A 15096-nucleotide genomic window follows, 5' to 3' on the forward strand; every position below is an offset into this window, starting at 1 on the left:
ATTCTTCTCCTATCAAAAATGAAACCCAAACCAAACACCATTTCCTTCCATTGATTTCTGTCAAAACAAAGAAAAAAGAAGAAGAAGAGGGGAGCTGTCGGAGCAGCCCCCATCCACTCACCTGCAACCATCGGAACTAAAGAAAGCAGCCGAGGAACTGCTTGAGCAGCCCTCGTTGTACCCACCGAGACCACCAGCAGCACCGCTGCTTCTGTTTCCCGTTTCCTTCGCAACCCCTTAGCCACAGCAAACACTCGATCTGAAAACCCCTGAATCGCTTTCCCTTTTCGCCCCTCGCTCTCTCTATTTTCTTCCAATCGACGAACATCCAACGAGGACCTCGTCTTCGTCACTGACGCTGGTAGCGACACCTCACTGGACCCCCATCGGACCCTTCTCTCGTTCGCACCTCAAAGCCAGACGAGGACGAAAGCAGCCTTACTATTGCTCCCCATCTTCTTTCTTCGCCTCGTCGATCCCCGAAGACGCCTCCCACTTCGCAAATCGACCGACAAAACTTATTCATCGCTGTGAGCCTTCGCTCATCAGATCCGTTCCTTCGTGATCCGTTCCGTTCTTCATACGTATGACTGATCGAACAAATGACGACGAGGCACAGAAAGCCCTAATTTCTTTTCAGTTTGGGGCATTAAAGAAAAACGATCCCTCCATGAGATTTCTTTTCACAAAAGCCCTAAATCATCTTCATTTTACAAAATACACACATTTAACCCCTCTTTTGAACCCTTTTATTTAAAACGAGTCCTTTCCCCAAAACTTTGGTGTATTTTAAACAAAACAGCCCCTCTCATGGAGATTTCTTAACAATATCATTCCAAGACTCAAACATTAATTCAATTTAATTTAAACCATTTCAGTCACTCCTTTTATTTATTTTAACCAAAGCATTCACATTTTGGTTAATTAAATAACCCAACAACAACTTAGGGCTAGCCCACATGGCTAACAAGGTGTCTAACTCATAGTCACAGAAATCGCTTGGTGAAGCACGATCTTCGATCCAGTTCGTTCGTACCAAAACGCGGTACGAACGTGTACCAGGAGCGCTTCGGGTCGCGACTCAATACCAGAAATTGGCGATCAAAATCTTCAATTCGAACATACCAGAAGCTATAGAGATCGCGATTTGCCTGATTACAATACGCGTCTGCAGTCAATTGGATACATCGGTCGGAATTTCAATAGTCGATCGACTTCACGAACGATTTTTTGTAACTGAACAATTAAGTAGCGACTCTTCAAAATTGAATTCACATTCTGTAATTAGGCCTATATTAGACTTCCATTCCATCATATTTTTCATTCAATTGTATTCCAGAACATGTAATTTCAGATTTTATAGTTTGGTACTTTGGTTATTGATATTCTTGAATAGCGATTACCGATTATACTATTATAGTAACAGTAGAGAATACTGTATCATGGTTTTTGGAAACAAAAGAGGAACTAATAGCTGTGAGGAAGATGATGGAGGACAGCAATCACAGTCACAGCAATACCTAGAGGAAGAAGATCATTATGTTGATCTTGGCAATGAAGAAGAAGACAACGGGAATCAACAATCAGAAGCGCATGCAAGCAGTGGGATGAGTCAAGGTACACAGCCAAAAACACAAAGTGTAGATGCTAAGCCTTTATATGATGAAGTTACTTTTATTAGTCCTGGTAGTAGTAAAAATCCTGGTGGTTCAAAAAAATGGGTTTGTAAACATTGTCATGGAACATTTACTAGCTCGTATACCCGTATTTATACTCATTTTTTGGTGCTCAACTCGGAAAAAAAGCTGAAATTTAAAGGTGTACCATTGTACTAAAAGACCGAGAAACTTATGAAAGGTTGGAAAAAAAAGTGAAAGAGGCTGAAAAGTTCGGAGTCTCTAAATCCCTAAGAAGTTCTGTTTTAACAAAAAAAACCAACTTTGAGCTCTAAGAAACCGATAGAGCAATCTTTTGCAATAATGGAGAGAAGTGCAGTTGATTTGAAAATTGTGAGGGCCTTATGTGCTAATGGGATTCCATTTAATATTTTGCGGAATCCTCAATTTCGTGACATGGTAAACATGTCACACCCCCAAACCTGAACGACGGAAACGTTCGGGGGCGGATGACTTCATGTGGTAGCGTAACAATAGAATACATAGTAAAGAAAACAATACAACCATCACATATATAATTGAAAGTTTACATTTGTCAAAAGTTTACATGTTCAAAACCAATTACAATATGATGACAAAATATGAGATTAAACTGGCGCGGCAGCATCCCTTCATCAAAAGCATAATGATACCTGAAATTACTGATTCCCTGGGACATACAAGTAATTTTGAAAGAGTAGATTAGCATTTAAGCTGATGAGTTTCATAAGTATTTAAGTGAAAATGTTTGTATGAAATGAAATGGTTTGTCTTTGTTTGTTTGTATTTAGAAAATCCTATATTTTCTACTAGTATAAAAGTGGCCTTCACTCAAGACCAATGTTTGTTTCTAAAAATGTATGTAAGTGTAAAATAACCAATGTGTTTGAAAACCTTGTAAATCAATGCATTTTTAATACCCCATGTGAGTTTTATAACCATACTATTGACTCGGAATGCCTATACACAACGTTCTTCAGGCGTTGGAATGTTATGACGTTTGTCACCCCAAACGGTGGACTGCAGCTAACAGTCAGGGCGCGGGTTGTCAAGCCCGTATAGATCTATACACAAACACCATGCTCCCCCTCCAAGGGATTCTGGTATATAATACAGGACTTGAAATGTGTACTCGAACGTACATGAAGTTAGTGTCTCACAAAACCGTGGCATAAAAACAGATCTACTTGTTAAAATGTTACGTTTGTTCTTGTATACGAAAGTGACTTCTTGAAATTCATGTTTCTAGTACATAAGAGTTTAGAAATTTGTTCGTAAAACTATACCTATTATAGCTTTCTAAAAGTGCGTCTCGTTTGTTTAGAAATACCTAGAAAAAGGAATCATTTGTTATGAAAGCATAGATTTTTGGTGTAGAGTCCAAGATAGACAAGTATACATATAATCTAAGAAAAGTTTAGTTTATACATGCATTACGACAATTTATATTTCAAAAGATAGAATGCTATTTTAACATATGTTATATATATAAAAGTTCCTTATAAAGTTTGTAAATCGCATGTGATTTGGATATATAACAGCATATAAAAGAGTTCTTTATGTAACACCCGATAATACTCGTGTGTTTTACTTGTAATCCCCCCCTTGAAAGCATATAAAAGAATTTATAGAACATGTAAAAGGTAAATTAAGGGGTATGAACTCACTTAAAGTTTGAAGATAGCGAGATGGAAAACCGGGCAGAGTTTCGACTCGGGAAACGGATTTTTCTCGGGATTCTCGGGAATCTCGGGAGTAAAATCGACCCTCGGGACTTGAGCAAAAAGACCAGAGCTTCGGGTTTGAACGGGCACGGAAAACGAGGCAATATCGTGAGAGAAAGGAGAGAAATAAGCAAGTTTTTCGGAAGCCTTCGCAAGCTATTTATAGGGGGGTCTGAGAAGCCTCATACGCGGGGCGTACGCTCGTACGCGGCGCGTACGCGTACGTCATGCATGACCGAAGCCTCGATTGCCTCGGCTTCGGATGGGACAGATCAATCTGGCGGGTCGGATGGGACGGCGGGTCGGACGGGTCGGTCGGACGGGCGGGTCGGACGGGTCGGTAGCCTCGCATAGGGCGACGTGGACGATCAGAGGCCAAGGCCCTCGGGTATGCAGGGCGTACAGGGGTACGCAGCGCGTACCTCGGATGCGGACGATGACTCCTCTTCGGATAATGCTTGATTTTTGAATTAAATAAATATAATTTTATTTAATAAACTTCAAAAATTCATATCTTCTTCATACAACCTCCGTTTTCGATGGTCTTTATATCCACGCGTAGGTGAGACTACGCTCTACAACTTTCGTTTAGACTCCGTTGGCAAATTCTGAAATTATTTTTATTATTTATTTTATAACTCATCGTTTTTAAGGAATTTCTTCAAAAATTCATAACTTCATTATCTGAGGTCGGTTTTTGCCAGACTTTTTACCGCTGAAATACCATTGTCGAGACCTTTGATTCTCGTTTAGGTCATTCCGGCCAAAAGTCGCTCGATCTCCGATTCGAGTTTTTAGCTGTCTGTTGCTAAGCTGAACTTGGAAAAATCATAACTTCAATATACGAAGTCGGATTTGGGCGTTCTTTTTACGTACGATCATGGTTTAAAGACATTTAAACATAGAAGGAATTTAAATAGAACTATTTGGACATTTATTATGAAAGTTAATTTTATTAACTCAAAAGTGGTTACAATACTTGACCCTTTTAGGTCATTACAAAGAGTTGAAATATCGGGTTGTCACATCATCCCCCCGTTAGAGAGAATTTCGTCCCGAAATTTAAAGTAGTAAAGATACTAGTGAACATGAAAGAGATGAGGGTACTTTTGTTTCATCTGATCTTCGCGTTCCCATGTGAATTCAGGTCCCCGCTTGGCATTCCAGCGAACCTTCACGATGGGTTTTCGACTTTGTTTTGTTTGTTTGACCTCTCGGTCCATGATTTCTACTGGTTCTTCCACAAAGTTGAGGCTCTCGTTGATCTCGATCTCGTCGAGTGGAATAACAAGAGTCTCGTCGGAGAGACACTTTTTCAAGTTTGAGACGTGGAAGGTTGGATGGATGTTACTAAGTTCGCGCGGTAGGTTAAGCCTGTAAGCCATAGGGCCGATTCTGGCAAGAATCTCGAAAGGCCCTATGTATCTTGATTTAGTTTCCCACGCTTTCCAAAGCGTATTAAACCCTTCCACGGTGAGACCTTTAATAAGACGTGGTCTCCTACCTGGAATTCCAAAGGTTTCCTCCTTTGGTCAGCATAGCTTTTCTGTCGGTCTCTAGAGGCTCTCAATCGTTCACGAATCTGAACGATCTTCTCTGTCGTTTCTTGTATGATTTCCGGACCGGTGAGAGTGCTTTCAGGAACTCTTCCTCTAGCTAATTGGGTATCGCCAACTTCAGTCCAGTACAGAGGGGATCTGCACTTTCGACCATAGAGGGCTTCAAACGGAGCAGCCTTTATGCTTGTATGATAACTATTGTTGTATGAAAATTCGACAAGGGGTAAATGCATATCCCATGCCTTTCCAAAGTCAATCACACAGGCTCTCAGCATATCTTCTAAGGTTTGTATCATTCTCTCACTTTGTCCGTCTGTTTGTGGGTGGTAGGCTGTACTCATGTCTAGCCTAGTCCCCAGGGAACTTTGTAGTGACTGCCAGAATCTTGAAGTGAATCTACTATCTCTATCGGAGATAATGGATATCGGAACACCATGCAGTCGCACTAATTCCCTTAAGTAAGTTATTGTAAGATTCTCCATTTTGTCAGTCTCCTTGATGGGTAGGAAATGCACGGATTTGGTCAATCTGTCGACAATGACCCATATGGTATCGAGTCCACTCGTCGTCTTGGGTAACTTGGTTATGAAGTCCATAGTGATCCGCTCCCATTTCCATTCTGGTATCTTTGGTTGTTGTACTAATCCTGACAGTTTCTGATACTCGACCTTAACCTTAGCGCAAGTAAGACATTTACTTACGAAGGTAGCAATTTCTGCTTTCATGTTAGGCCACCAGTACAGTTTCTTAAGATCCAGATACATTTTATCTGAACCCGGGTGTACGAAATACCTTGAGTTGTGAGCTTCGGTCATGACTACGTTTTTGAAACCACCATGTTTCGGGGTCCAGATTCGTTCCATGAGATAGTAGGCTCTGCCACCCTTGACTTCTAGATTCTTTTCCATTCTTCGCAGGGATTCACCCGCCACATTTTCAGGTTTCAAAGCTCCCATTTGTGCCTCCTTAATTTGTGTAGATAAGTGGGAATGGATAGTCATAGTCAGAGATTTGACCCTCCGACCAGTGTATTCCTTTCGACTGAGGACGTCAGCTACCACGTTGGCCTTGCCAGGATGATAACGAATTTCGCATTCGTAGTCATTTTGTAACTCAACCCATCGTCGTTGTCGCATGTTGAGTTCCTTCTGATCGAAAATGTGTTGAAGGCTCTTGTGATCAGTGAAAATAGTACTCTTTGTTCCGTATAAGTAGTGTCTCCAGATCTTCAGAGCAAACACCACTGCTCCTAACTCGAGATCGTGTGTCGTATAGTTCACTTCGTGTGTCGTAAGCTGTCGGGAGGCATAATCGATTACCTTCCCTCTCTGCATAAGAACACAACCAAGTCCTTGATTTGACGCATCGCAATACACTATGAAGTCTTCTATCCCTTCGGGGAGGGATAGTATCGGTGCGGTGCACAAGGCCTGTTTCAGTGTCTGGAATGCCTTTTCTTGTTTCGCTTCCCAGTCGAAGGCCACGCCTTTCTGGGTTAATGTAGTAAGAGGTTTCGCAATGCTAGAGAAGTTCTTTATGAATCTGCGATAGTAGCCAGCTAGACCTAGAAATTGACGAATTTCTGTAGGTGTCTTTGGTGCCGACCAGTTCTCAATGGCCTTAATTTTGGAGGGGTCCACGTGTATACCTTTCTCGCTAACAACATGGCCTAAAAATTTGACTCTTCGAATCCAAAATTCGCATTTAGAGAACTTCGCATAGAGTTTCTCCGTTCGCATTGTTTCTAGGACTTTTCGTAGGTGCTGACTATGCTCTTCCTCACTTCGGGAGTAGATAAGTATATCATCGATAAAGATGATGACGAACTGATCCAAGTAAGGACGGCATACCCTATTCATTAGGTCCATAAATACTGCTGGTGCATTGGTTAATCCGAACGGCATCACTACAAATTTGTAGTGTCCATAACGAGTTCGGAAAGTTGTCTTTGGAATATCCCCCTCTAGAACTCGTAATTGGTGATATCCGGATCGTAGGTCTACCTTTGAGAAGTAGTTCACTCCTTGAAGTTGATCGAATAGGTCGTCAATACGGGGTAGAGGATAGCGGTTCTTGACAGTAAGTTTGTTCAGTTCTCTGTAGTCGATGCACATACGGAACGATCCGTCTTTCTTCTTTACAAACAAGACCGGTGCTCCCCAAGGTGAGAAACTTGGTCTTATGAATCCTTTTTGAAGGAGTTCATTAAGTTGACCGGAAAGTTCCTGCGTCTCTGCTGGTGCGAGACGATAAGGCGACTTCGCTACTGGGGTAGCTCCTGGAACTAAGTCGATTCTAAACTCGACTTGGCGTTGCGGTGGTAATCCTGGTAGTTCTTCTGGAAAGATATCGGGAAATTCGCGTACTACCGAGATGTTCTTGATGTCCTTCAGTTCTTGACTTGTATCAACGATGTGCGCTAGGAATGCTTGACAATCCTTCCGCAAGCACTTTCGAGCTTGGATGCACGAAATGATGTGAAGGTTTGTACTAGATTTGTCGTCGTAGATAACTAATGTTTCGTTGTTATGGAGGTTAAGACAGACTGCTTTCTCAAAGCACATGATGTCGGCGCGAAGGAGACTCAACCAATCCATGCCGACTATGACGTCGAAACTTTTAATTTGGACCGGCATGAGATTGATTGGAAAAGAATGGCCGTCTAAAGTTAACATACAACCCATGTATATGCAGTTAGTGTTTTCGGTTTTTCCATTGGCCATCTCTACAGTGAATGATTTTTCTAACTTGCTAGGTTTAGGTTTAAGTAAATGAATAAAGTTTTGACTCACGAAGCTTCTCTCTGCTCCACTATCGAATAATATGCATGCATATGAATTATCGAGAAAGAACGTACCAGCAACTATAGTTGGGTCAGCTACAGCTTCGTCGTGGCCTATTGCCAAAACTCGTCCCACACCGCCGGTGCCTGCTGCCTTAGGACAGTTCCTCTTGTAGTGGTCTACCTCGCCACAACCGTAGCAAGTCTGTCCTACACCCGCACCGGGAACTTGAGTGATCGGCTTTGTGGGGTCCTTACAGAAACGGGCTATGTGTCCCTTCCTATTGCAGTTGGCGCACTGCATTTCCCGACAAGGTCCATGGTGGTGGTAATTGCATTTGGTGCACTTTGGGAGGTTACCTACATAAGGCTTTGTTGGGTAGGTATTTGTAGGAGCTATAGTAGGTACAGTGGCAGCATTCACTGAAACCAGTTGTTTCTTTGCGGATTCTTGGGAAGACCCACGCTTCCCTTTATTCCACACTCTCTTTCTGCTATTGTTGTTGTTCTTGTTGTTGTTGTTGTTGTAGTAGTTGTTGTTGTTGTTGTTTCCTTTCTGTGGTTCTGGTGCAGAAGTGGTTGAGTTCTGATGACCTCCGTAGTCAATCAGAGATTGTGCCAGTTCCTTAGCACTTTCAAAGGTGTCAGGTTTGGAAGCTAACACGCTTGATCGCATTTGGGGCGTCAGTCCCCAGATGTACCTTTCTATTTTCTTGCTCTTGGGAGCAATCATATCTGGACAAAGGATTGCCAGCTCGCAGAATCTGTTGGTATAAGTAGCGATGTCGGTACCAACCATTCCGAGAGTCCACAGTTCGTGTTCGAGCTTTTGAATCTCTCCCCGTGGGCAGTATTCTTTCATCATCATGGCTTTCAGGCTCTCCCAGCTTATGGAGTTTGCCACGATTAGGGTAAGTACTTTAACGTGGCCATTCCACCAAGTTAAAGCTTTATTAATAAGGGTGAAAGTTGCAAATTTGACTTTGTTGTGCTCGGGACATGAGCAGATTTCAAAGACCGCCTTCGTCCTTTCAATCCACTGCCTCAGGGCCATCACACCACCAGTTCCATAAAACATTCGGAGTTTGACATTAGTGAAGTCCTTATAGGTGCATTCTCGAGGTGGTCCATGACTCTCGCCATGGTTGGATGGGTGTGTGCCAGATCCCGAGCCATTTGTACTCGAGTTATTGATCTGTGACATGGCAGCTGCCACCGCTGCGGTGACTGCTGCTTGGAACATAACAACATCAAATTGAGGTGGTGGAGGTGGTGGTGGTAGTACAGGTGCTTCCCCACCGTTGTTTCGCCTTGGATTCCTACGCGGAGGCATCCTTCAACTATAGGTTGAAAAGACAAGGATAAGAATTTCATAGAACAGAAAATGTATGTGTCTCATGAACTAAATCGCTATAGCTCAACAACAGATGATGGTGTGAGTCTTAAAATAGAAGAATGAAAGTTGTTTGTAAGACTGAAGGTATGAAACAAGTATTTGGTTTCACAAAGACCTTTCAAGGTTTGAACGAAATACTTAACATAGTAATAATAGTGTCACTTATATAAATATAAAAGTTGCTACAACGATCATGAAAATTTGACCCCTATAAGGGTCTCCGATTACAAAGTTCGAGAAATTTAAAGACTTTTAGCCGATGTCCTAAGTTATAACAAAATTTGAGTCCTTGACAAGCACTACTTGCGACGCAGGTTGCGCTTGGAGCTTGACGTTGCATCTGATTGCTTCGACTCCATTAGGCGCCTATCAAAAGCGGCTTGTTGTTCCCTCAGTTCAGCGAGGGTTGCAATCATTTGCGCTTGAAATGCTTCGGTTTGGAGTTGAACATTGTCTTGTATCTTGTCCAGCCTACGGATGTCAGAAGTGTGAACCTGCACTTCCACGTTGACATCCCGGAGTCGGCTAGCTTGAACTCCGGACTGATAGGACTGATTGGCTAACTTGCCCACCATTACTGGGAGTGCTCGATCAGCCGAACCTCCGCCGCGAACATCATAGAAGTCCCGGCACATGCCGTAGGGAGGGCATAGGTTTTGCTGTTGGCTCCAATGGTGGAGGTGACTTCCCCAGACGGGAGTCGGTCCTTGAAAGTTCCTTACGAAGACGGGAGGTTGAATGGGTGGTGGATCGATAACTTCCGGCTCTGAGTCAGTACCGGAGTCATCACCCACTTCTATGGGTTCCTCGTCCTCTTCGGGATCATCTTCGATCCATCCCCCATTGCCTTGGTTGGGAAAGTAGGGGTCGCCAGGGTGGTGAAATCCAGCCATTTGACTGTACGAGAAATAGGGTTATAAGAATGGAATAAAGTTGAACATGCAAAACATGTAAGTTAAACTAGTTTAGATAGCAAATACTCCTATAGTATTTAAATTCTTGTGTTTGATTCTAGTAATGGTTTGGTAAGTTTTGACTTGTTGCTTACTACGACCATTCCTCGATATACGTTGGTCTAATCTCGGGCAAATATAGTTGATCATGCTATATTTGTCCAAAATCTGATTACATATATCGAGTCTCAATCGTAGTGTCAACTTGTCGAAATACTTGTATAGTTAGATAACATGAAAATAATTTGTCGTATGCATGTAATTGTACTTAAATGAACTATCAATTTAAGTTGAACGCAATGCTGCTCAAGCGTAAAAAGAAAATTTGTTTCGTCAGAGAGTATTAGTCCCTCAAGCATTTATAGTTTGTATATCTTATGTGGTTCGATATACCTAGTTCACTATAAACATTGCTCTGATACCAATCTGTCACACCCCCAAACCTGAACGGCGGAAACGTTCGGGGCGGATGACTTCATGTGGTAGCGTAACAATAGAATACATAGTAAAGAAAACAATACAACCATCACATATATAATTGAAAGTTTACATTTGTCAAAAGTTTACATATTCAAAACCAATTACAATATGATGTCAAAATATGAGATTAAACTGGCGCCGCAGCATCCCGTCATCAAAAGCATAATGATACCTGAAATTACTAATTCCTTGGGACATACAAGTAATTTTGAAAGAGTATATCAGCATTTAAGCTGGTGAGTTTCATAAATATTTAAGTCAAAATGTTTGTATCAAAATGAAATGTTTTTTCTTTGTTTGTTTGTGTTTAGAAAATCCTATATTTTCTACTAGTATAAAAGTGGCCTTCACTCAAGACCAATGTTTGTTTCTAAAAATGTATGTAAGTGTAAAATAACCAATGTTTTTGAAAACCTTGTAAATCAATGCATTTTTAATACCCCATGTGAGTTTTATAACCATACTATTGACTCGGAATGCCTATACACAACGTTCTTCAGGCGTTCGAATGTTATGACGTTTGTCACCCCAAACGGTGGACTGCAGCTAACAGTCAGGGCGCGGGTTGTCAAGCCCGTATAGATCTATACACAAACACCATGCTCCCCCTCCAAGGGATTCTGGTATATAATACATGACTTGAAATGTGTACTCGAATGTACATGATGTTAGTGTCTCACAAAACCGTGGCATAAAAACAGATCTACTTGTTAAAATGTTACGTTTGTTCTTGTATACGAAAGTGACTTCTTGAAATTCATGTTTCTAGTACATAAGAGTTTAGAAATTTGTTCGTAAAACTATACCTATTATAGCTTTCTAAAAGTGCGTCTCGTTTGTTTAGAAATACCTAGAAAAAGGAATCATTTGTTATGAAAGCATAGATTTTTGGTGTAGAGTCCAAGATAGACAAGTATACATATAATCTAAGAAAAGTTTATTTTATACATGCATTACGACAATTTATATTTCAAAAGATAGAATGCTATTTTAACATATGTTATATATATGAAAGTTCCTTATAAAGTTTGTAAATCGCATGTGATTTGGATATATAACAGCATATAAAAGAGTTCTTTATGTAACACCCGATAATACTCGTGTGTTTTACTTGTAATCCCCCCCTTGAAAGCATATAAAAGAATTTATAGAACATGTAAAAGGTAAATTAAGGGGTATGAACTCACTTAAAGTTTGAAGATAGCGAGATGGAAAACCGGGCAGAGTTTCGACTCGGGAAACGGATTTTTCTCGGGATTCTCGGGAATCTCGGGAGTAAAATCGACCCTCGGGACTTGAGCAAAAAGACCAGAGCTTCGGGTTTGAACGGGCATGGAAAATGAGGCAATATCGTGAGAGAAAGGAGAGAAATGAGCAAGTTTTTCGGAAGCCTTCGCATGCTATTTATAGGGGGGTCTGAGAAGCCTCATACGCGGGGCGTACGCTCGTACGCGGCGTGTACGCGTACGTCATGCATGACCGAAGCCTCGACTGCCTCGGCTTCGGATGGGACGGATCAGTCTGGTGGGTCGGACGGGTCGGCCGGACGGGTCGGTAGCCTCACATAGGGCGACGTGGACGATCAAAGGCCAAGGCCCTCGGGTACGCAGGGCGTACAGGGGTACGCAACGCGTACCTCGGATGAGGACGCTGACTCCTCTTCGGATAATGCTTGATTTTTGAATTAAATAAATATAATTTTATTTAATAAACTTCAAAAATTCATATCTTCTTCATACGAACTCCGTTTTCGATGGTCTTTATATCCACGCGTAGGTGAGACTACGCTTTACAACTTTCGTTTAGACTCCGTTGGCAAATTCCGAAATTATTTTTATTATTTATTTTATAACTCATCGTTTTTAAGGAATTTCTTCAAAAATTCATAACTTCATTATCTGAGGTCGGTTTTTGCCAGACTTTTTACCGCTGAAATACCATTGTCGAGACCTTCGATTCTCGTTTAGGTCATTCTGGCCAAAAGTCGCTCGATCTCCGATTCGAGTTTTTATCTGTCTGTTGCTAAGCTGAACTTGGAAAAATCATAACTTCAATATACGAAGTCGGATTTGGGCGTTCTTTTTACGTACGATCATGGTTTAAAGACAGTTAAACATAGAAGGAATTTAAATAGAACTATTTGGACATTTATTATGAAAGTTAATTTTATTAACTCAAAAGTGGTTACAATACTTGACCCTTTTAGGTCATTACAAAGAGTTGAAATATCGGGTTGTCACAAAACACATTAAGAAAGGCACCCGAAGGTTATAAAGCGCCATCAAGTGAGAAAGCAAGAACTGTTTTACTAGAAGAATGTGTTAGAGATGTTGAGAAAGACCTGATACCGTTTAAAGAAACATGGTATTCACACGCTATTTCTATTGTGTCTGATGGGTGGTCAAACATAAAACATAAACCATTGCTCAATGTGCTTGCTGTAAACAGTCGAGGTTCCATGTTTATGTATGCCACTGACTTTTCTGGAGTGGAGAAAACAGGTAAAGCAATTGCTCAATTTCTAAGCCAAGCGATTGATTCTGTCGGCCCAAGCAATGTTCTCAGTGTTGTGACGGACAATGCCACCAATTGTAAAGCTGCTGGAAAGGAAGTGGAAAAGATGTACAAACATATTTTCTGGTCGCCATGTTGTGTTCATACCTTAAACCTGATTTTTAAAGATTTTGCAACCAAGTTTATTTGGTTAAATGACACATATAAAAAGGGGAAAGCGATTCTCAAGTATTTTCTGAATCATGGACAAGTTTTGTCCATTTTTAGGGAGACTTCAAAGTTGGAGCTTTTAAAGGTTGCAAAAACCCGATTTGCTTCTCACTACGTTTTGTTGAAGAGGTTATTCATTTGTAGAGAGGCACTATCTACAACAATTGCTTGTAATTCGTGGAGAGATTGGGTGAAACACGGCGATGAACACACTAGAACAACTGGACAGCTTATTGCTAATGATATAAGAGATGATCACTTTTGGGTCGAAGTTGAAAATATTTTACGTATCACGAAGCCAATTTATCGGTTGATCAAATTTTGCGACGGTGAAGGCCCGAAAATGGGCGAAATTTATGAAAAGATGGATAATATGTTGGGGGAAATACAAGATGTGATGGAGGAAAGTATGTATGCATCGTATTTCCCTCAAGTGCAACAAATTGTATTGAACAGGTGGGAGAAAATGAGCATCCCATTACACTGTTTAGGATTCGCTTTAACTCCACGGTTTTATGATAGCCGCTATCTTGAAACATTAGTACCGGGTGGAATTCGTAGAAAGGTGCCAAACCTTGATAATGAAGTTATACAAGGTGTAATGGAAGCATTTAATCGCATTTCTGAAAACAGAGATGAAGAACGATTGTTGCGAGAACAATTTGCCACGTTTAACATGAAGAAGGGTCTTTATTCACTGCCGGCAGCTCAAATGGATGCGGTTACTATGGAAGCAATTGATTGGTGGTCTACTTATGGCGCGGAAACACCGGAGTTAGCTGATGTGGCAAAAAAAGTATTGTCACAACCTATAAGTAGCTCTTCAGCCGAAAGAAACTGGAGCACTTATTCCTATATTCACAGTGTGAAGAGAAACAGGCTAAGCTGTAAAACGGCTGACAAACTTGTTTTTGTACATTCAAATATTCGTTTGTGTTCAAGGTTTACCGAAGAATATAAAGAAGGGACACACAAAAAGTGGGATATGGATCCCGAATCTACGGAATTGGAAGGATCAAGGCTAAAAGACATAGAATGGGAAGATCTCGAGGAAGATGAAGATAATGGTAATGAAAAAAAAAACAAAGGGTGGAGACTGGAGTGGTGGATTAAGTTACATGATTGAGTTTTATTTTTTAAGTTTATGTGTTTTCTTTTTACTTTTGATGTAATCTGTTTTAAACTTTTAATGTTTGTTTGATTGCAAGTTTTAATTTTATCTAATATGTTTTGAAATTTGGTACAATATTTGGTACATCGTACCGGAACGTCCCGAAGCATACCGAAATGAGTCTAGCCCCCTTCGTACCAAATTTCAGGGACATAGCGAATTGCGTACCGCGTACTCGTACCCGTACCAAAGTGTACCGCGAATTATGTGACTATGGTCTAACTAGGAGTTTTTAAACAGGAGGTCTGGGGTTCAATCATAGGCAAATACTAACATGGTCGTTAAAAAAAATTACCCAACAGCCCCAATAGTTTGAATACGTTACGAAATGGTCCCAGAAGTATTTCAAACATCAAGAAACGTGACTTTGCAGGTTCTCATATCAAGCTTCCCAAAAATAAATGAACTCCAAACAACTCGAACACATGCTTCCAGGGTTAGTGCTTACGACCCATTTTTAGTATTTCTAATTATTTCGGGAGGGGGGGGTTCGGGGGGGGGGGGGGGATACATGTGCTTATACAAAGAAATTATTCTTTTATGCGAAAATACAATAATCCTACTTTTTAAAGATGTTATTTAGCAATGTAACATATCGTTACAAATAGACTATTATAAACTTTCCGTATACATATTATGCTTATTTTGTCGT

The 15096-nt window shown here is 41.0% G+C and overlaps 1 protein-coding gene across 1 annotated transcript; it reads left to right on the plus strand.

The window, feature by feature from the left end:
• The first annotated feature begins 1442 nt into the window (after positions 1-1442).
• Positions 1443-14399, plus strand: LOC145076440 (uncharacterized). The gene is made up of 2 exons (XM_079022312.1): positions 1443-1721; positions 12807-14399. Exons 1-2 carry the CDS (start codon positions 1443-1445, stop codon positions 14397-14399), a joined length of 1872 nt encoding a protein of 623 aa, XP_078878438.1.
• The last annotated feature ends 697 nt before the right edge of the window (positions 14400-15096 follow it).

The sequence above is a fragment of the Lactuca serriola genome, chromosome 9 (genome assembly GCF_051521515.1).
Source record: "Lactuca serriola cultivar US96UC23 chromosome 9, Lser_US96UC23_V15, whole genome shotgun sequence".
NCBI classification, from domain to species: Eukaryota; Viridiplantae; Streptophyta; class Magnoliopsida; order Asterales; family Asteraceae; genus Lactuca; species Lactuca serriola.

Bases quoted from the DNA above. Each gene is read 5' to 3' on its own strand.
- LOC145076440 (XM_079022312.1), top strand. From the start codon at position 1,443: ATGGTTTTTGGAAACAAAAGAGGAACTAATAGCTGTGAGGAAGATGAT. The intron at 1,722-12,806 runs GTTTGTAAACAT...ACATTAAGAAAG, and splicing joins CTGGTGGTTCAAAAAAATGG to GCACCCGAAGGTTATAAAGC.